The following is a 22,487-nucleotide window of genomic DNA, read 5'->3' on the forward strand; positions in this document are numbered from 1 at the left end:
AGAGAGACAGCCAGCGAGAGAGGGAACACAAGCAGGGGGAGTGGGAAAGGAATAAGCAGGCTCCTAGCGGAGGAGCCTGATGTGGGGCTCGATCCCAGAACTCCAGGATCATGCCCTGAGCCGAAGGCAGACACTTAACAACTGCGCCACCCAGACGCCCCCTCCATTGTTTTTTCAACTGTTATACTCAAATGTCAAATAGGAATCTTAATATGTCCAATACAAAACTTTTGCTTTTTGCTACTTCTCTCTCCCGTTACACCAGCTTGCTCTTTCGCACCTGGTCCCAGTCAATGGAATCAGTTTATTGGTCAGGCCCAAATCTAGAAGTTGTTTCTGATTCCTCTTTTTCCCACATTCACTACATCAATCAATCAGCAAGCTTTTTGGGCACTCCCTACAAAACATATTCCAAATGTGACACTTCTCAGTATCTTCACTGCTCCCTGTAAGTCCAAACTACCGTTGTCTCTCACCTGGATTCCTAACTGCTTTCCATGCTTCCACTGTTGTCCAACCCTTACTGCCCATGGGGTCTGTCTCCAACTGGCCTGGTGGCAGGGAGGACTGTTGAACCCCTTCCAGCCAACTGCCAGCTATGCCTACATTCCATGTGGTTTTCAGGAGGTAATTCCTAAATCCAGAAAGCTCTAGGGTTTCTCCCAACTGTGTGGTAGCCAGGAAAGACCTAGAATGGACCCAACTCTTCCCATTTTACCCCAAACCAGTTGATATGCTCTGGGGTTTCCTTCTCAGGCTAGGAACACTCTGTTCTGAAAAGGGCCTGAACTTCTGTAGAAGCTCGAACGAGTTGAGGGCTTTACCTGTGGAGCCTGGAAGGTGAAAAACTGACCCACCCTTCTCACAACCAGTTGCTTGTTCTGCTCTTTAACTGTCTCCTCTGGGATACTTAGTTCTGCAAACCCTGGGGATTACAGAATATGCCCGAGAGCCTTTGTAGGTCCAGCCGTCTTTTGATCGTCCCTGCTGCGTCTCAAAGTGAAGAAAGAACACCCTCCCTCCGCCAACACCCACCACCCACCACCCTCCTCCCTGCCACCTGCAGCAATCCCTCCAAGGCGTTGTTCTTAGTCCTGGGAGCTTTTGTCATCCGGGATAGGACAGGCCTTTGGGAGAAGCCACGTGATTCCCGAACGCATTTCAGAGCAGTTCTTGAAGAGCTGCGGGCTCCCTGCCCACTGCCAAGCTGGTTCTGCGGGCCCGGGGTCCCTTTCTGGCTCTGACGGTGGTGGAACCGGCAAGAAAGTCATCTGTGCTTGACTGAACGGCCGTCATTCGCTCCCCACCTGTTCCTTCCCCGCCGCCAGCTCCTCCAGCCACCTTGGGTCTCCCGGCCGGTCAGCGCCCGTCCGCTTCCCGCGGTCTCCCAGTCGTAGTCCTCCTCTCCGCGGCGTGGCGCCACCGCCGGGTCTGCGAGCGGGCGGGTCGGTCCCCCGGCCTAGAGAGGGGTTATTTAGCTACGCAGTTCCGGGAAGCCGTCTGCCAACCCGCACTTTTTGGTTTCCCGCCGTATTTCCTGCCGCTGGCGACCGGGCTGCTTGGAGAACCGGGTTCTCACACGTGCCAACCCCGAACAAACAAGTACTTCGGGGGTTGGGAGGCCGCCCACGAGCTGAGTGCTCTTCTGGGTACCGGGACGAATCGGGCATGCACGACTGCTTGCTCTCCTCTACCTGTCCGCCGCCGCTGCCGCCGCCGATCCAGCCTAAAGCCCATTTCTTGCCGCGGCCGGCTCTGGGGAAGCAAAGATCTCTCCCCAGGTTTTGGGGAGGGTTGCGGAAGGCGAGCTAAGCTGGCAATGTGCACAGGTGGCCACAGGGTGGAGCCAGCGGCCCGCTGCGGGACGGACTCGGAGCACAACGCCTCGGCGCGGTGCCACAACTACGCTGTCCATCCAGTAGCCGGTTCTAGCCATTAATTAAATGTAGAGCTTAAAAAAGTGTATTCGTGACGGTTAAGAGCTGATTTACAGTAGAATCTAACACGTGCCAGTTAGGAACAAAAATGGTTCATGAGCGTATTTGCAACCAAGTAATGTGAACACGGATTTACAGTGTCCAGTATTTTTGTGTGTGTGTGGTCAAAATTAACCAAAAATTCTGTTAGATTGTTCAAGAAAATTTATAACACCAACTAATTTCTGTACATTCCTTTTACTTGGAGATGTAATGTTGATCTGTTAGAGGTAAAAAGTTTCATCTCTTGTTTGAAATCAGGCAGAATATGCAACTGAGAAACACTGAATCGTGGGTGAATGAGTTATCAACTCCTTCCTTCCCTTTGCTTAGAATACTGAAAGTGCAGCGAGACTGCTCTTGGAAGCCGGTTGGTAATTCCCAGCATGCTTTTTATATATCTGAGATACTCTGTGATAGCGTTTGTGCTTTCACGTATTTCCAGCTTCTTGCTTTATGCTTTCTGTAGACTTTTATACGCTCTTTCTGGTTGAATGGAGCTTGATAACTAGTTCCGACCAGCGAGCTGGAAGTGTTGCGTGTCCCTTCTGGGCTGGAGAATTTAATTTCTGGTTTGGGATGCTCCATGCTGTCTTTCAACTCTGGCACAGCTGCTGACAATGTCCCTGAAAGTGCCACCTTCTTGTTTGACTGGTGTATCATGAATGAATGACAAACCTCTGTTGGCTTAAGGTGCTGAGATTTAGGAGTTGTTACCTTAACAAACTCTAGCCTGTTCTTACACAGCTCGATTCACAGATGAATGGATCAGGTATGGAGCTGTTGCCTCGATGAGATAAGATGCAGTTATTTATCAGTATTTCGTACACTCTGCCTTGTTCTCGGGACTCTTCCTCAAGAGCCAAGCTGTTGTTGTTGTTGTTGTTTAAATAATAATAATAAAGAAGAGGCAAGGTCTTTACATGAAAATTGCCATAAATTCTGCTTTACCTCTCTGTACCATATACCAGGATTCAGAACATCTCAGCATGGGCCAACATGTTTATTTCTAGTTCCTAGCTTTGCCCTTAACACCCATAACTATGAGAAACATAAAAACTTCCCTGTGGTCTATAGTGCCTTTGTCTCTGACACACAGAGATTTTTTTATCCTCAGGGCTTAAATAAATCATGATTTGGGATGAGTAAGAGATATGCCTCTCTTTTGCAAACTGGGTGAAGGGTAAGTGGGAAAGAGTAGGTAGAAAAGCAGAACGAGCTTGAAACATTACAGCGGGCATGTTCTTAGACACACAACATAGTGGAAGACTGTGCATGGAAGTTGAGGATTGGGAGCCTGATTCCCTTAAATGGTCATTGCCAATATACCTGTAAGAACATCTTCATATATTCCTATGGGTTCACACACCAGGAAGACACAGGTCAGTGGGTAAAGCAATCCATATGTATGACAATAGGGGGCAGTGGTGACTCTGGAGACAAAGTGCTATATGTTTCTCGTTTCACCATTATTGAATAAAATTCTATTGATTGATTTCTTGATTTCTGCAAGTAAAATTAGCAGGCTTGTGTTTTGCTTCTAATGCTAACTAGTGAGATTTGAAACCCTGACCTTAAAATGCAAGTCTTCATTATTCATAAAAGTACAATCAGAATATATGAAGATGTCCCTTCTTTTCAGATAGGAGAGAGCATTTTGCATCATAAGTCAGCTCAGTTTGATAAGGTGTTAAACAAAGGACATTCACAGGAATATCAAGCTTATTCTGTGCAAAATGGAGCCATGTGTGCATATATTTTGCTTACCAATTTGTTTTGTTCTCTGTTAAAATATATGTATGTCCTTAGAAGTGTTATTGGGACAAATGGGTCTTACAAGACTCCAAAGGCTTTATAAATTTTGCAGTGGCATACAAAATACTCAGACTGGACTCTGGGAGCATATGTTGGACAGAGTTTGGGGTGCAAGATGTTTATTAAGGATGAACCCCTGTGAAAGGAAGAGTAAAGAGGTAGGACTGGGCAGTGGAAGAAATCAGACTGCCACAGAAGCTTGATAAAGCCTTGACCAACCCGCTGAGGAGCTCTGGAGCAAATACTGCTCTCAAGCATGTCCTGCTTTGGTCTGAAATGTCCTGTTCTGTTCAGGCAAGACATGCTGGGTGCTCCAGGAAGGATATGACTTTGGGAGCGCTTGGGTTGTTGGGGTCTCAGCAGGCGACAGTTTGCCTTCTGCTGGGTTTTGCAGTGCTTTCCCTTCTCTCCCTTTAGGCCTCTCTCCACTTGGATCCAGGCATTTCTCTGTGTGTTTCTAGTACTGGATAGAATAAAAATAAAGAGAAGTGAGCCCTTAGATAGGGAAAAGTGTCAGGGACAGAGCACCCAACAACTGTAGGGAAATTGGAGGGCTGGGCACCCACCTGAAGAAAGTATGAGGTGGTACCAGGCCTTGACCAGACCCAGAACTTGGGGAACCAGCAGGTAAGCATCAATTTGGGGGACTCCAAGAACCTCTTCCTGTCACAGCTATGGCTAGAAATAAGGGTAGACTGAGGTGCAAATTGTTCAAATCTTAGAGTAGGCAGTTAGGTGCACAGGATACCTGGAGGCCAGCAAAGAGAAAGTCATGGCCAGCGATTGTGAATGTCAGAGGCCTGTCCCCACAGCACTCCTTAAGAAGCTGGACTGAACCAGACAGGCCCAAGATGGCAGGTGCCATGACAGAAACCCCTGGCCAAATAAGGAAGAAAAAGCGAGAAAACCTGCTTCCAATCCTGCCCCCAGTAATGAATACCCACCCCCTTGTTAACAACTATTGATAAAAATAGAAACCTAAACCCCCAGGGCACAGTCCCTCCTTCTCTCTCTCTCTCTCTCTCTCTCTCTCTCTCTTACTTTCCCACTCTCACATCTCAGGAGTGTACTTTCACTTTAATAAACTTTTCTGCTAGTATCCCTCAGCTCATTTGCTGTGTTTTGTCCTTGAATTCTTTCTCATGACAACCTTTGGTGACATCTTTGGGACAGGATGGGTCAAGGCCTCAGGGTCTGGGATCTCCCCAGTTCATCCAGCAACACAACTAATAATTTAATCACAAAAAGAGGGAAAAAATTGATTTAACCAAATCAGTTATTTAAGCAGTAAAGAACATGTGAGAAAAAACTATGACAAAGATAGAAAAGCATGGAAAAATCTGGAGAGGAATCACAAGAGGAGAGTGGGGAAGGAGGAAGCACTCACGATGCTTTAGTAATGACTGTCTCCATTCCAGTTCCACCCCAGGTCATGGTGTCTGTCTGTCCCCATCTTCTTCTCTCAGGGAGCCCTTTCCCTGAAATTCTATCCACCCTGTGAGGGTTAGCAGAGAGCTCTCTCCTCTGAGTGTGAATGTCACTTCCTGCTTCAGTTCCCAATTCCTCAGGTTAGAGTGTTCTACAGATGGTCCCTCTATAGAGGGTCTTTGGGCCTCATTCCCTGCAATTCTCATTTCCATCTTCTCAGTCAATAAAACCAAACATGTGCAATCAATGAAACTCTTACTATTATGTATGATCATTTCTTTTAATACAAATGTTGCAGTCGTAACTGGGGTGCCTGGGTGGCTCAGTCGGTTAAGCCTCCGACTCTTGGTTTCGGCTTAGGTCATGGGTTCGTAGGTCATGAGATAGATCCCTGCATCCGGCTCTGCACTCAGCTGGGAGTTGGCTTGAAGATTATTTCCCTCTGCCCCTCCCCCCACTCACGCTCGCACTCTCTCTCTCAAATAAATTTTTTTTCCAATGTTGAAGTTGTACTTCTACTGAGATGATAATTGCTGTACTTTATTCTGAAAGAGAGAACATTCTCATTGTCCGTGACGAGGCGAGTAGTGGGCTGAGGTGCTCTTCCATCTACCTCACGCTGCTGAGGTGCTTTAGAGCGCCTCTAGGTGCTGGACGGTAAAGGTGAGCCCCGCCACCGGAGCCAGGACGGAAGCTAGGCAGGGAGCATCCTTGTCTGGCGGATAAGCTACACTGTTTTAAAAAACCAAATCTAGAATTTGTTGCTAGGTTTGTTTACACCCCTTTTGGTTTTTTCTAAGCTTTAATAAAGTCCTTTCACATGTTTCAGTTTTATTTCAGCTATGTTCTAGATAGCAGAAAAATATTTTGCCTCCAAATGAGAACTCAAGTGGGAGAGTAGCATTATCTTGAAGCTGGTTAGTAATCATCCAGAAAATCAGAAGGGGAGAGTAAGTCTCTGGCGGTAAGACCTGGGGCTTTATGATGTCACTGCCCCTCCCCAGCTGAAGCTCCTCCTTGCCGTGCTCTGCTGGGAGGTCTGGGTTTAATTTATTAAGGAAAGCCACAGTCACATTCTGTCTTCCTGGGGGGTGGGGGAGTGGGATAGGCAAGGAAGACTCCTGGCGTCCCTGGACACAGAGAGGTGGTGAGAAAGCCTCATATGAAAGGGCAAAAATCAGGCGCCCATCTGTCGTGGTGAGGGACAGCCCTTAGCTCTGCAAGCTGTGTGGGGTGCATTCCCCGCTCCTGTGCTGAAGAGAGAACCCACCAGATAACCACGCTGACTCCAGGGAGGTGTGAGCACTCCACCCATAGTCTCGCAGGAGCCATCTGTAAGTTACCTTTCCTTCTTTTGGGTCTCTGCCCTTTTCTCTTGTCTCCCTGATATTTGTTCTTTTTCTGCCTCCTTCTAACCCTCATTCTGTCTCTTTCTCTTTTTTAATCTCTTGTACATATGCACACAATTACCTTTTCACCCTGCCCCTAGAAATAATATTATTGCTCAAACTACAGAGTAGGATAATCAGGTTAGACTGGACTTACAAGTTTTTAAAGATTTCTTTAGATCTCACTTCAGATCATCCCTGATGACCCATTTTCTAAGTTTATCTCCACTGAAGTCAGCTCGTTTGCTTACTTTATTTCAGAGTTAATCAGATGTCATGGGACTCACAGTGCTAATGTCTTTAAACTTTTGGATGTTTGCACCCCAGTGCTTGCACAGAGAAGAAGGGGAGGGACTGTCTAGATCCGTGGGTACGCTCTGGGCTGCTGCTACTGCCCTCCCTCCAGGGGCTGCTGGTATGTCCTTTCCTGCAGGTGCTCTTGTTCATATCATTATGGTTCTTCTAAATACCTCTCTTTCTGAAGGTAGGAATTTACTCTTTTCTCATGACCAGAGTCCAAAGAGATTTCTAGGTTCCACTTTTTCTTTCTTGGCAGTTCCTTATATATAATCATACAGAAAATGGTGTCCACCAAAAATAGCATTCCCACCGCCATGTAGAAAAGGACGTGAAACCAGACACGAGTTTGTATCTGGAGGCCTGAAAAAGAAAATGACAAAGAGAAGAAATGCTAGTTAGAACACAAAGAGATCTGGCTGAGTTACGTTTGGGAGGGAAGGCTGACTGACACCTGGTATGCCTGTCCCCCGTGGAGACACTGGTAATTTCAGGGGACAGGAAGACGCTGCCCCTGGGCTACATGGTATACAGACCGGGGGCAGGCTCCCCTAAGAGTTGAACTGCCAGGGCCCTCTCAGTGGACTTACTTGCTAGTTTCAGACATAAAGGCTATTTCTATGCCATTTAATGCTTGGAATGAATTTGGGTTGAAGACCCCCAAGGACTCTTTTCCCAAAGAGTCTTTGTTTTGGAGCTCACAGTCTCTACCTCAGCCAGATTAGCACTTGAGCAAGTATTATATGCAATCCACAAAATTCCTACCTCACCAATCTACCACGTGAGCTCCTTGAAGTAAGAACTGCACCCCAGGGACCTGGGTGGCTCAGTCAGTTAAGCTTCTGCCTTTGGCTCAGGTCGTGATCCCAGGGTCCTGGGATAGAGCCACACGTTGGGTTCCTAGCTCAGCAACAAGCCTGCTTCTCCCTCTCCCGCTCCCTCTGCCTGTAGCTTCCCCTGCTTGTGCTCTCCCACTCTGTCAAATAAATCTTAAAAGAACTGCACCCCAGTGTCTTCATATCCCCACACCCATGACAATAGATGGGAGGAACTCAATCTATTGTTGATTAGATTTGGGGGGTGGGGGGAGGAGTGAGGGGAAAAGAAAGAGGTGAGAAAATAGGAAATGAAGAAGAAAGGAAGGAAATAAAGGGAGAAGGGACAGGACATTTAATGAAGCTCATGAGAATAGTGAAGTTACAAATCAAGAGTGGAAGGGGGGCGCCTGGGTGGCACAGCGGTTAAAGCGTCTGCCTTCGGCTCAGGGTGTGGTCCCGGCGTTGTGGGATCGAGCCCCACATCAGGCTCCTCTGCTATGAGCCTGCTTCTTCCTCTCCCACTCCCCCTGCTTGTGTTCCCTCTCTCGCTGGCTGTCTCTATCTCTGTCAAATAAATAAATAAAATCTTAAAAAAAAAAAAAAAAAGAGTGGAAGGGCCTGTTCATCGGTTTTTCCTGGCTGGGCCATGAAATCCCCTTAAATAAACCTCAGCCCCAAAGGGGAAAAGGAAGCATCTTCTCCTTGTGCCTTCTCCTGTCAATTCCCCTCATTCTCACCAAGCACTTGAAGCTCCAACTCAGGGCTGCGCTTGATGACATTGCCATCTTCCGTGGTAGCCTCACACCAGTATAACCCCGAATCTTCTCTCTCAGCAGTCTGTATCTGGTATTCAGAGGACGTGTTCCTGCTCAGCAGGGTCTTGCTGCCCATGTAGAAGGAGAAGTAGAGCCGCAAACCAGGTCTCTCTAGGAGCAACTTTGTTTCACAGCTCAGGTTGACCAGCTGCCCCTCCCGGATGGGTGATGACAAAGATGCTTTTAGCACTGGGGCTGGAAATAGCTCTAAAGAAAAAGTTAATGGGGACAGGGTTGCCTGCTTCACTGTCAAAGTTCTTTTTACAGAAGATATACCCCCTCCTCCTTGGGAAACCTGCCCCCAGAGAATACATCCATAAGACAATGTTTCCCACTTCCAGCAGAGAGGCATTGGGGTTTCCTCACAGATACTCTTATAATGGCCATCTTCCGCATTTCCTACTGTGGAGAATACCTCCACACAGCCCGTGCTTCCCTGAATAGCCATGTTGTTGATTACGTGACCATGACTTCTGGTCATCGTCACCAGCAGTAGGCACTGACCCACACACTAGACAGGTCAGTGACTCATTACTTGTGTTACTGCCAAAAAAGATAATCTGGGACAATCCTCTCTTTCCCATAGGAATGAATCCTTTTTCAGATAGAAAAAAGTTGCTAGTAGTTATGAGTACTAAGATGAAAGAACCACAATCAGGCCCACATGCAAGCTGGAACAGAGGAAGCTGCTTAGTTAGCAGATGTTCAGAGAAAAGTAGAACCAGAGGGGCCCCATACTGCCTCTGAGAGACAGAAAGTATAACCAAGTCCTAATGTCTTCATGGCTTCTGTGTCTATGGAGCTTTTTATGATGAGATTCCATTTAGTTATTTTCTAATAACTCTCTTACCTCCCTCGAGTGTATCTCTATTCCTTGCAACTGAAATAAAATTGATGAAATAGATCCTCACTATGACCTGGCCTTCACGTTAGCTCCTGGAATTACTGATGAGGCATTGTGGTTTACCGGAAAGAGCAACAGACTGAGGCCCAGAGGACCTCGGTTCCAGTCCCCGCCCAGCCACTGGTCATTTCATGGCCTTCAGTGAGACAGCTACCTCTCTGGGAACTTAAGTGTCTTCACTTGCAAACTTAAGTGATAATTTATGATGGTCCTTAAAACTACAGCTTTATGACTATTCAGATACATACCTTTTACAGTGATAGGTACTCCTGCTGATTCAAAGCGTTGCTTTCCCATGCCAGAGCAGTGATAGATGCCATTGTGACTCAGGTTCGTTTTCAGAATGGTGAATTCAGAATTCTGAATAGAAAACTTTAAGACCTTGCCATTTTGGTAGAAAAGCACATTGTACACCAGCTTATTATTCCATCCATGACACCTCAAGGTCAGAGGCTCCCCTTCCGTGATGACTCTGCTAGAGACTTGGAGTAGTAGCCAATCTGGAAAATGTAGACCCAAAATGTATGCATACAGTAGCAGAGGTTCAAGGAGGCTGGAACTGGGCCCGAGGGGGGGGGGGGGTCTTATCTTTTTTTCTTTATAACATTCCAACCTCAGAGCTCTGCTGAATTTGAGGCCCATCCCTCAATTATCTTTAGCTTTGCTGGGAAGCAAAGTCATCTTTACCAGCAGCCATGCACACAGCCCCTTCTTATCTTCCCTTTCCAGATTTCAGAAGTTGGTTGGCGTAAAAAACAGTTTACTGTATGTGGTAGGCAGTATGACCCCAATGAATCACACCCTTGTGTAATCCCCTTGAGTGTGTGTGGAAACTGAGACTTGCTTCTCATCAACAGGATATGACAAAAGTTATGGGATGTCTCTGTCATGATGATGTTACATTATTTGACTCTGTCTTAGCTGACTGGACTGAGAGAGTCTCCCATTGAAGAAGTGAGCTACTATGTTGGGAGACGGCTGTATGGCAGGGGCCTGCCTCCAGGAGCCGAGATTGGCCTCCAGCTGACAGCCAGCAAAAACGCTGGGATCTCTGGCCTACAACGTAAGGAGATGAATTCTGAATTCTGCCAATGACCACGTGAGTTTGGAAGAACTGCGGGAAGGAGCACAGCCCAGTCATACCCTGATTGCAGCCCCTGAAGAGCACCCAGCTAAGCTGTGCTGAGACTCCTGACCCACGGAAAGATAATCAATGTATGTTGTTTTAAGCTGCAGTGTTTGTGGTAATTTGTTACACGGCAATGAAAAACAAATACACTCCAACTCCTGACTACTTTGTTAATGCGATCCCACATACTAAGACAAACACACAGAAATAGCAAACATGTCCAGGTGGTATGTGCTTCTAAACAGACAGGATACACACATATGTGCCGATCAGTGATCTAGTCGGTAAAAAACAAGCTCCAAGTCCAAGGGGCCCTCCCTTTAGATATACACCTCTACACATAACTAAAAATGCTTCCTTTTTCTTTCCCTGGGGCAGTGGGTTTGGCTAAATGAGGGTGAGGTTCTTAAAGGACAAAAGATAGAAGTCAGGTATTCCCGTGCTAGATATAGCATGATTTTTATAGTTTCGGATGCTGCTATCGTGTTTCTAAATACAATGAATACTCTTCTCTCCCTTATTCTCATTCCCAACCAAGAGGTGTTCAAAGACTACACTACCCAAACACACAGACACCCTTGCTTTATACATCCACAAATATAGTGGGAAATTTTAACACACCTCCATCAGAAACTGTCAAAAATACTATTGATGATATAAAATATTTGAATGACACAATTAATAGAGTTGATTTTGTGGATTTATATAGGATGCTTAGCTTAGAGAAAATTCACATGCTTTCCAAACATACATACAACAATTACAAATACTGAGTACATACTAGGCCACAAGCAATTTTCAACAAATACTAAAGAACTGATATCATATTTAACACAAATTCTGACCAAAATGCTGTAAAATTAGAAATCGGTAACAAAAAGCCACCTTCCTAAAACACTTCTAAATAATTCATGAGGAAAGAAAACATATATACACACATACTAATGAAAATTAAAAATACTTAGCCTTAAATGATAGTGGGAGTATTATAGATGGAAAACTGCGGGACGCAGCTTTTAGCAGACATTACTAATTTCCTACTCAAAGCCATTCTTTCCATCTTCATCACCTTGGAGCAGGATGGGGATGCTCGTTCTAAGCCATATGATTAGGGCTTAGGTCCTCAAAGTAGCTGTATTTTTGTGGTCTCAGCACACACAGATTTAACTGAAGTGACTGAGAGCTAGTAGAACTGCAGTTAAATGCTCCACTGCCGGTTAACAATGGCAAAACATTTTTTTTTAAGGTTTTATTTATTTATTTGACAGAGAGAGCGCACGTGAGTGAGCACAAGCAAGGGGAGTAGCAGGCAGAGGGAGAGGGAGAAACAGGCAGGGAGCAGAGAGCCTGACTCGGGGTCTCAATCCCAGGACCCAATCCCAGGACCTGGGGAACATGACCTGAGCTGAAAGCAGACACTTAACCAACTGAGTCACCCAGGAGCCCCGTGGCAAAACATTTTTAAGTAAGGGCATAGAGAGCACCAACTCAAAAACCTGATGTATTATACTACAGTAAATGTAAGCATTTCTTTCACTGAAAAAAAGAAAACAGCATAGATAGCAAAAAGACAAGCCACAGAGTGGAAGATATTTGCAACACTTGCAAAAGGACTCATGTACAAAATATAGAGCTCCTGCAAGTCGATAAGGAAAGACAACAATAAAAAAAAAAAGGCAAAAAACCTAGACAGGTACTTTACAAAAGAGGATATCCAAATAGGTAATAAATGTGACAAATGCTTAATGTCATCTTCAGGAAAATGCAAATTAAAGCTATGTGATAACTATTGCACACGTACCAGAATGGCTAAACTGAAAAATATAGAAACAACTGAGAAACAACAGAAAGAAAGAAAGAAAGAAAGAAAGAAAGAAAGAAAGAAAGAAAAGAAAAAAGAAAAGAAAGAAAGAAAAAGAAAGAAAGAAAGAAAGAAAGAAAGAAAGAAAGAAAGAAAGAAAGAAAGAAAGAAAGAAGAAAAAAAGAAAGAAGAAAGAAAGGAAGAAAGAAAGAAAGAAAGATTTTGTGACCCTGAAATTCCACGCCTGGGCATATTCCAACACATATCTATACATACGTGCATCAAAAAACATGTATAAAAACGACCAGTGGGGGGCGCCTGGCTGGCTTAGCGGGTAGAGTGTGCAAGTCTTGATCCTGGACTTGTGAGTTCGAGCCCCATGTCGTGTGTAGAAATTACTTTAAAAAATAAAATCTTTTTTAAAAAACGTTCACAGTGGTACTATTTATAAGAGGCCCAAAATAGAGAGGCCCCTGGGTGGCTCAGTTGGTTAAACATCTGACTTTTGATTTTGGCTCAGGTCCTGATCTCACTGTCCTGAGATGGAGCCCCACGTCGGGCTCTGCACCCAGCGTGGAGTCTACTTGAGATTCTCTCTCTCTACCTCTCCCGCTCATGCTCTCTCCCTCTCTCTCTCAAATAAATAAATAAATCTTTTTAAAAAATGTAAAATATTCTCAATACATCATCAATGCTGGGGCTTCTAGAGTCTGCAGAGGCAAAGAAAATGGCCTCTTCCCAGCCCCGCTTCATTTTTTGCCACTTGAACCGTGAAACACTTCTGCTTCTGCCTGAACTACACAGTCCCTTGTTAAAACAGTTCTGTCTGGGGGGCAGTCAGTTAAGTCTCTGCCTTGGGTTCAGGTCAAGATCCGGGGTCCTGGGGGGCACCTGGGTGGCACAGCGGTTAAGCGTCTGCCTTCAGCTTAGGGCGTGATCCCGGCGTTCTGGGATCGAGCCCCACATCAGGCTCTTCTGCTATGAGCCTGCTTCTTCCTCTCCCACTCCCCCTGCTTGTGTTCTCTCTCGCGCTGGCTGTCTCTCTCTCTGTCAAATAAATAAGTAAAATCTTTAAAAAAAAAAAAAAAAAAAAGATCCGGGGTCCTGGGATTGCTCCGGGGGTCTGGCTCCCTGCTCAGTGAGGAGGCTCCTTCTCGCTTTCCCTCTGCCCCGCTACCCCGTCATGCTTGTGCCTGCACACTCTCTCTCTCAAATAAATAAATCAAATTTAAAAAACAAAAACAGTTCTGAGAGCCCCCCTCACATCTGTAGCCTAGGATGTGATTCCCAGAAATCTAAAAGACTCATGAGGAACGCCTAGCATTTCCTCTGACATTCTCAATATTTCCTTGGCTAAAACACATTTCCTCCAAAAGAAACCTAGTCCATACAAATCTAATTATGCTGGAGGCATAATTAGATTACTGGACATGGATTAACTTTTGCATGATCATAATGGAACATAATGGATTAACTTTTGCATGACCAATAACAATGAAGTTTTAACTTACTGCTTCTGAATAACTAAAGAACAGATTTGAATGATTTTAACTGAATAATGAAACATTTTACCCTAAAAAGTATTGCAGTTTCCATTTCTTGACAAATGGAAACCTTCTACAGATTTAAGTGGATAGTGGGGTTTTTTTCCCCCTTCTATTCATCAGTTTAAAATGTTTCATTTCACAGTAATTTCATGTCCAGAATATTATCTTACAGATATATTATGAAATGTGCCCCAGACTATACATATAGAGATGTCTATTGCAGCATTGCTTGTAAAAACAAAAACTGGAAATACACTACAAGTTTACTAATAGGGAGAATGATTAAATCAGTTATAGCCCAGCCATATGGCAGACATTTGAAAGCTCATGGTAGATGGGAGATTTAAACAGACTTCCAAGGTATTTTAAGTGATAAAAGCAAGGTGTAGAACAGTATATACCAACCACTTTTTTAAAAAGTTTATATATATATTAACAGTTTTGTTTCCACAGCAGGTTACTGTGAGAATAGGGGTTTGGGGTGGAAGAGAGACTTCATTGTTCATCACTGTACATTTCTCTGAATTCTTATTTACTATGTGCAGGCATAACTTTTCAATAAAATTAGATCATTTTAGTTTTTTTAGAAAGATTTTATTTATTTCAGAGAGAGAGTAAGCGAGAGAGCATGAGCAGGCAGAGTGAGAGGGAGAAGGAGAAGCAGACTCCCCGCAGATCAGGGAGCCCGACGTGGGGCTCAATTCCAGGACCCTGAGATCATGACCTAAGTGGAAGGCAGACACTTAACCAACTGAGCCACCCAGGCACCCCCAAATTAGATCATTTCAAATAATAAAATCTTAGGGTCTGAGTTTTTACACTAGATACCCTGCTCACAGCTGTCCCAGTTGGGGTGCTGTTGGGGAACAGTTTAAGGACCCTAATGTGATATTCTGAGTATCTTGACTTAATTTCGCCTGGCACAGAGAGCTGAGACTCGTACTCCAATAAATGAAAACCCACATATCTGGCATGCAGAAAGGAGAAAACACAAAGGAAGACCTTGTGATTTCCAACTCTCCTGATCCGTGCCATACTTACCTCTGTGGACTTCCAGCTGTACTGGGTCACTTGGCACTGAAAAACCTGTCTGGCACCTGTATTCACCACTGTCATTGACACTGGCAGCGGCAATTCTGTGTCTGGGGGTCAAGGTCTGAATGGCTGTGCCATTGAGAAACCACTGTGTAGAGTTGTTCCCAGGTAAATGGGGTCCCTCACACCATAAGGTTACATGTTCCTCTTGGAATATATTGACCCATGGAGGCTGCAAGGTGATCACTGCCTTTGCGGGGTCTGTTTGGGGATTAAAAAAAGAAAAAAAGACCAAGTGGAATAAAAGGATAGTCTGAGCAATTTGTAAAGTTTCGTGGATTGCACAAGGTAAACATATGTATGTAGGTGAGATTGAAAAATAAGCAGGTGGGAACCTACAAAAACTAGCTACTGAGAGTATCCAGACCTCATGCAGAGAGCTGTGTTCATGTTACTAAATCTACATTTGGGTGTTGGAGATTTGGGGTTCCTAAGAAACAAATGACTAATTTAGTTTTTACTGTTGGTAAACAAAGAAGCAGGGTTTTAAACCAAGGCAAGTTGATTAGCTTTGTGCAATCAAGTCTTTCCCTTGAATTCTGAGAGCTTCAGAAGCCCCAATACTGTTCTCCCTGTGCAATACCATCCTTGAGGGTTAAACTCAGGCCTTAATTAACATCTGCATTGGAAACCAAGACTCAAACTCCTCTCTTTGAAACCTTTAGTACTTGCTTCATTCTCTCTGAGGAGAAAAAAAATTACTTGGCTTTCTTGTAAAGGGGACTGGTTTGAGGAATGTTAGAAAACCCAGCAGAGCTACGTCTATGGTTTTGCAATTCTGGCTTTTTTCTGCTATTATATACATATATACATATATTATATACGTAGGCATTCAGTCCTGAGGTCACGGCTTTTTCAGGAAATCTTAGAGAGAAACCTTAAAAACTAGGATTTTATCAAAATCATACTCTGAATATTGGGGACTTTACACAATTTATAAATCTTGTTTCTATCCTCTCCCTATACTCTCTTCTTCAGGATAACAAAACTCACCCTTTAGAANCAGGAATGTGGCAGAGGAAGAGAAACTGAGTTAAAAATTACTCACCCATTTGTGCACCAGCTGGAACTGTAAGAGACCAAAGAATAGAGGCATAAGTCGGTCAGTGGGAGATGACAAGGAAGGAAATCGAAGAGACAAAACTAATGTAGACTCTGAGGGGCTAGCTTAGGTCTCTTGAATCTCTCTCTACCCCCTTTCCCCCAAATCAGGTACTAGTGGTACGAACAGCCTATAGGTGGTTATTGATAAGGCTTTGTTTTTATATGATGCTTCCAGGCTAAATGTTACCACTAAGTCTCTCTTCCTATGCTTTTGAAATAATGAGCAAGAATAAACCATGGAAGCACAGGCACAGTTGTCCCCATATTCATGAGTTCTAGCCTAGGATGCCAAAGGAAGACAGAAAGTCTTGAGTCCCATAGCCATAGTCAGTACCCTTCTACCTATCCCCTCTAAGCCCAACTTACCCCAAAGGAGCAGAGCTGTCAAGAGCCACATGTTATCTCCAAGCTGTTGGGAGTAGTAAAGTCTGTAACATGCAAGATATTGAAGAGTTTCTGCTGGAGGCTCTGGAGCTGAAATTAGAAAAGAGGAAGGAAACTGCCTCTTCTAACCACTACCGTCATGCTCCTTTTTTGGGAAATACATCCTTAATTCTTGCAGCATTCTCTCCCTGGTCTCAGACTACTTGGCTGTCTTCCCTAGTTTGAAACTCTGGGTTTGGGGCTTATGAAACTCTCAGAATTCGAGGGAAAGACTAAAGTTTTTATTGATACTCTATTCTAACTGTATTCTCTCTTCACTAATTCTGTTTCTTGGGACTAAAATATAGCAAATCCTCATTTCTAAAACCGGTTCAAAGCCTGGCCAATGCCTCTAAAACTTTATTATTTGAATCCAGATTATTCTATATCAACCTCTACATGACATGTGAGGAACAACTCTTTTATATGAGCTCCCCTACTGCAATGATGCCTCTGTTCCTCGGGAACGCATACAGGATCGATGTCCCGTTTTGGTTGGTTGGTTTGTTTTTAAAGTCACCTCCCTGAAAGACATTATGAATTTGGAGTGTTTATCTTGGCTTCCTCTAAGGAAATTAACTGTTTAATGTAAATGCTGTACAGAAGAAAAATGACATATATATGAGTGGAAATATCCCTAAGAAGGGATGTCTCTTCATGGATATGCAGGATATTTCTAATGTTTTATTGTTATGACCAGCACTGCAATGAATAGACTTGTACCTGTCTTTAAGCACTCAATTTACTATCTCCACGGGATGCATTCCTAGAACCAACATTGCCCAGTCTGAGGAAATGTACTTGTTTTTCTTTAGATAAATGTTGTCAGATTGTTTATCATCATCATCACCATCATCATTGTATATCTTTGTAGAGTGCTTGTTATATGCCAGGCAAATATGCTAATATGTCTTTCTTCATTTAACCCTCATAATAAACTGTGAGTAGACACTCTTGTTGTCTTTGTTTTGTATACGAGGAAACTGGACAAAGAGGAATTTAGTAACTTGACCAAGGTTATAAAAAAAGTAGAAGCCAGGTTTAAAACAGGCAGTTTAATTTCCTTCACATTCTCTACCAACAGAGTAAAACAGTACCCGCCCCATCCCTCACAATTCCTTTGTAGTAAAACAGCTGCTTCTTTGAAAATTGAGCGAACAATCAGGAAAACATGAGGAAATGAGTATTGTTGTGGAAGAGGAGTGAAAGAGATCCATGATCTGGAGGATGAAGTATTTTTTTTTCTAATAAGCATCTGTAGTTTCCAAATGAAAAAACAACTAGGATAATGGAGCAAACACTGTAACTAAGGCAGATAAGACTAATCTCCAGTATTTAATGATCAATGAAAATCGTGACGCTCACAAGAGTCATAGGAGAATTCACATCTGTATATGACATTTATATTTCCATTTACTGATGAATTTTATAAGACCATCACATTCATAGGCTTCATACTTTTAAAATCACTTCACAAATACACTTTTCTCAAAGGGAGATGCAAAGTCTTATTTGCCTATCTTAACTAAAATTTTTCTCTTCACTACAGAAAATAATTTGTGAACAATTATTTGATATGTTTTATGAGGTAAGATCATTTAAATCTCATACAGAACTGACCAAAAAATTGTTTTATTTTTACACTCTTTACAAGTAAAAAGCAGTCAGTAATACTTTATTCTCTACTCAATTCCTTCTTCTTTAACAACCATAATTTTAAGAACTATTGAAACCTATCGACAAAGTTTTAAGTAATTGCATATAATTGTCTACAGCACAATTTTGCTTATTATGTTTTGTATGCTGTTGTATATCTCTTGAATAGCTGTAATATACTACCTTTATATATTTGCTAATGCTGGATTTTTCAAGAGATTCGATAAACTTTACCTGATGTTTTTCTTCAACAGCCGTTCATTATAAAAAGTTCCTGATTAGTTCAATTTCAAGTTTCCATTAGAAATTCAATGAGCTTTTTATTCTTAGTTATTCTTACTGATGAGGTTGTGGAATACAGGTGAGGTTCAGTGGGGTGGAGTCCAGAGCCAACGAACAAGAAAGAATTCTTGAGACGTCTTTGGTGCAAAATGGTGGTTTATTAAAGCAGGGGGACAGGACACGTGGGCAGAAAGCTGCTGCCCTGAGGTTGTGAGGAATGGCCTATTTTATACCCTCAAGTGGGGAGGGGGCTAGGGGTAGCGTAGGTCTCTAAGGAATCTTGGGAGCAAGGTCTCCAGGACCTTGAGGGGGCTAGCTACTATTGGGAAAGGGTCATTTATTACTGTCTAATAAAACCTGAGTCATGAGACCCTTCAGATGTATATCAGTGGGCCATATGCTTGGGGGGTGATTGCCAATACGTATCTTGGGGGGTTAGAGATAAAGGAAGTTTCCAAAGGAATTTTTATACGTTAAAGTAGACTTACAGGATCTCAAGTAGACTTACAGGATCTTAGTGGAGGGGAGGGGCTCAGGCTAGGACTGCCTTTTGCCCTTAGCAAAGTATTAACATGGAGGCAGCTTAATTCCCAGAGGAATGTCACCGTGCCTATTTCAAGGACTTGTCAGTGGGCTGTAGGTAGCAAGGACTTTCTTTGTCCTTCAGGGCAGCCAGGAGTGCCTGAGGAACGTTGCATACATCCAGGGGTGGGGGGATTACAGGGTGCCAGTTTCTGCTTTGTCCTCAGTTTGCCTTCCGTTCCCTCATCACAAAGAAATTCTGTTTTATTTACATTTCCTTCTGCGGGGGGGGGTTGCAGGGTGTCAGCTTCTGCTTTGTCTTCAGCCAGCCTTCTATTCCCTCATCATTACTATTTGATCTATCAAATCTTTCTCTGTTTCATGAATCCTCAAAGTAACTTCATCAACTTAAAAAATTAATTTTCATCTATGACTTCATATTTATATAATCTAGCCTTTATGGTTAATTTCTGGTGGTATTATAATTTGTCTTTTATAGGCTGTCTCAGTCTGGGATGACCTTGTCCATTTCCTCTTTCTCTAACCCCACTTTTTTTGGTCATAATGAATATATTCATCAAGCCTTTTGTCTAATTTTTCTGTGCGCCCTTGAGATTCTTTCCTAAGCTTTTCAGTGATCAAATCAGTGGCTTTACCAAAAGCTCATTGTCATGGAATTCTAATATATAGAATGTTTTCTATAGAAGCTCTATTTTATGACTTTTTACTTAAAACTATTTCAACTTACAGCAAATCTAAGATGCTATCTGCATACTATCAATCCTTTCAACATTTTGTGCAAAAGAAATGACCCCCTTTATGACAACATAACCCAGAATTTCTAAGAACTTTACTACTGGTGACACAATTCTGACCCTCAATATTCTGATGAATTAATGATGAAAATAATAGTGATGTTTTCTTTGTAGTAACCTATGAGGGAGGCAGACTAGAGTACTACAAGTGAAATTGGCAGTTTGAAGAACGTTTTATAATACAGTACTACTTCAGCTAGAAGCTTCTACTCTAATGATTCAGCTAATGTTCCTGCCTATAGTTCCTCCAACAGAGTCCAGATAATAAGTAACCTTCACTTTGTGATCAAAGTTTGTGGGAGTCAGACCAGTTTTTTTGAACTTTGAAAAGCTCCTGGCTCACAGAACTACTAGGGGTGGGTAAGTGTGAATTGATGGACTCTGTAAGATTTTGTGATAGAATTATTTGAATGAAAATCTTGTACTTTTAGAAATCAGAAGCAGTGCATACAGGGTCTTAATCCTAGAAAATTTCCATACAATAACTTTGTTTCTTAGGGTTTTATCCTGTCTATTTGGGTGATGTTGACCCTTATCACAGTCTAACTTGTTTTTTGCTACCACAATTTAGTTTCTCTTCCTCCAATAGCCTCTAGGCTGATTCTCAGCAAAAAGTAAAAACAAAACTTACTGGAAAGGCAGGGTAACAAAGTAGACTTATCCATCTAAACAAGGCTAGAGCACTCCAACATTTTACTTGGATGAGAATATCTTGCTATTACTAACTCAATTTTGTGCACGAAAAATAAAGCTAAAAGAGGTCAAGCAACTTGCTCATGGTCAGAAAGTTAATAAATAATGCAGTGATACACAAACTAGCTCCAAGTCTGGTTGTTTCGTGCAGTAGTGATATGATAATGGTAAGATTTAGCAAAAACAGAATTATTGTAAATTGACCCCAAATATGCTTACCTCTGTACTGTAACTCAGAAATATTTCCTGAGGCAATTAGCAGCTTTATCATGTGGAAAGGCAGTCAAAGCCAGATGCCCTCTGGGGAAAATTAATTATTTGCAGTAGAAGTGTGCTGACAGTCTAGAGATAAAGCTTTTACATCTCCTGGCAGCTTAGCATTTGGTAGGGGTAGTAAATGGATAATCTTTTCAAGCCTTGATCACAATCTTTTCAAAATTCAACTTTTCAAAGAGTAAGCATAGACATCTTGTAGTCAAAAGGGACAAAAGCAGACTTTTCTCTTTACAACTAGAATCTGGGCTGGTTAGTGTAAATAATGGATTGGTCTCCAGCAACGGTTGCTGCAGATTGTGGCTCAGAGTTCTATTTTTATACACCGTCTGGCCATTGTCCCATTTGCATATTCAGTCCCTCATCTAGGATCCACTACAATCACACCTTTATTCTCATCACTCTCCTGAAACTGCTCTTGTCAAGGCTGCCAAAAACTTTTTGCTAAATGCAATGGTCAGTTCTTACCCTCATTTAATCTAATCTATCAACATTTTACAACTGATCCTTCCCTCTTCCTTAAACATTTTCCTCCCTTGGTGGGGGAAAAAATAAACTTTGAAATGAAATAAAAATAGCTAAAATTAAGAACTCAATGAGAGTCTAATAGGAGAGAAGTCACAGCTGAAGAAAAAACAGTAAAGCAGAGTATGGGGAAGAAGAAAAAATTCAAAATGTAGGACAAGGAGAAAAAAATGTGTTAAACACACGAACAAAAAATAGCAAATCAAGTGGGAAAGTGTATCTTATATTTTGGTTAGAGTCCTGGAAGTAGAAGAGAGAGAGAAAACAAGGCAAAGTCAATATTTGAAAAATATTTGAGAGTTTTCCAGGCAATATGAAAGACACAAATCAACGGATTCCAGAAGGCCAACCAATCCCATACAAGGTAAACAAAGGGACATCATTACTAGAGAAATCAGTAAAACTGCAGAAAATAAAAAACAAAGACAAAAATTGTAAAAAAAAAAAAAAAATACCCAGAGGAAAAAAGAGATTACATTCAAAGCAGTAGCAGTCAGACCACTGACTAACTTCTGAAAAACAAAAATCAAACGCAAATATTTTCAACATTCTGAGAGTAACTGCCTCCTAGACTTACATACTTAATAAAAAGTCTTCAATAATTAAAGTAAAATAAAGACGCTTCCAGAGAAAAAAACCTGGAACAGTTCTTCCCAAGCAGACTAACACAAAAGAAATTTCTAAATTGACATTTCTCAGGCAGAAGAAAAATGATTCCATATGGAAAGACAGGCACGGAAAGATATAAAGAGAAAGGTTGACATAAATACATGGATATCTAACACTGATCATATAAAAGTGTATAAATTATCTTCTGGGGCTTAATACTCAGAACTATAACAAATAATAACTGCATATATGTGGATGACACTAAATGGAATAAAAGTATTCCAAGGTCTCTATAGTGTTTAGGATGAGGGTAAATGTAATAAGTATTACTATGCTTGATAAATCAAGGGTTAAAATTAACTGAAAAAGAAAAATAAAGATTAAGACTAATTTTTAAATTAATCACTGGAAGAACAGAAGCAAAATGAAATACAGTGAAAAACATAAAAGGAAAAATGGAAGTAAAGTATATAAAACAATAAAAAAAGTTATAATAGTTTAAAAGATAACTAATCCAAAAAGAGAAAGAAATAAAAACATAGATCAAGAGAGACAAATAGAAAAATAAAGAT

The 22,487-nt window shown here is 42.3% G+C and overlaps 2 protein-coding genes across 4 annotated transcripts in view; one reads left to right on the top strand and one right to left on the bottom strand.

Moving 5' to 3' along the window:
- Positions 1-12,108, top strand: part of LOC103667578 (histone H2B type 2-F-like) — a 26,176-nt gene extending 14,068 nt beyond the window's left edge. For 2 of the 3 annotated variants that reach the window (XR_569792.2, XM_008695754.2), the window contains exon 2: positions 10,299-12,108. Coding sequence is in view for 2 of the 3 variants with exons in the window: in XM_008695754.2 (XP_008693976.1) it covers positions 10,299-10,305 (7 nt within the window). In the remaining variant the exon portion in view is untranslated. The remainder of the gene's footprint in view (positions 1-10,298) is intronic. The other variant, XM_008695755.2, reaches the window with a different exon arrangement.
- On the bottom strand, positions 6,842-16,615 carry FCGR1A (Fc fragment of IgG receptor Ia). Its single transcript, XM_008695753.2, has 6 exons — positions 16,484-16,615; positions 16,062-16,082; positions 14,960-15,214; positions 9,690-9,941; positions 8,460-8,744; positions 6,842-7,267 (listed from the first exon to the last, which is right to left on the bottom strand). The coding sequence occupies exons 1-6, from the start codon at positions 16,512-16,514 to the stop codon at positions 7,059-7,061; spliced, it is 1,053 nt and encodes a 350-aa protein (XP_008693975.2). The 5' UTR covers positions 16,515-16,615; the 3' UTR covers positions 6,842-7,058.
- Between the last annotated feature and the right edge of the window lie 5,872 nt (positions 16,616-22,487).

This window comes from Ursus maritimus, unplaced genomic scaffold (assembly GCF_017311325.1).
Source record: "Ursus maritimus isolate PB19 unplaced genomic scaffold, ASM1731132v1 scaffold_12, whole genome shotgun sequence".
In the NCBI taxonomy this organism is placed as follows: Eukaryota; Metazoa; Chordata; class Mammalia; order Carnivora; family Ursidae; genus Ursus; species Ursus maritimus.

Coding starts and splice junctions, on each gene's coding strand:
- FCGR1A (XM_008695753.2), bottom strand. CDS start 16,514: ATGTGGCTCTTGACAGCTCTGCTCCTTTGGG. Junction 15,215..16,061: donor TCCAGCTGGTGCACAAATGG/GTGAGTAATTTT, acceptor ATCCCCAAACAG/ACCCCGCAAAGGCAGTGATC. Junction 9,942..14,959: donor ACAGCTGGAAGTCCACAGAG/GTAAGTATGGCA, acceptor TACATTTTCCAG/ATTGGCTACTACTCCAAGTC.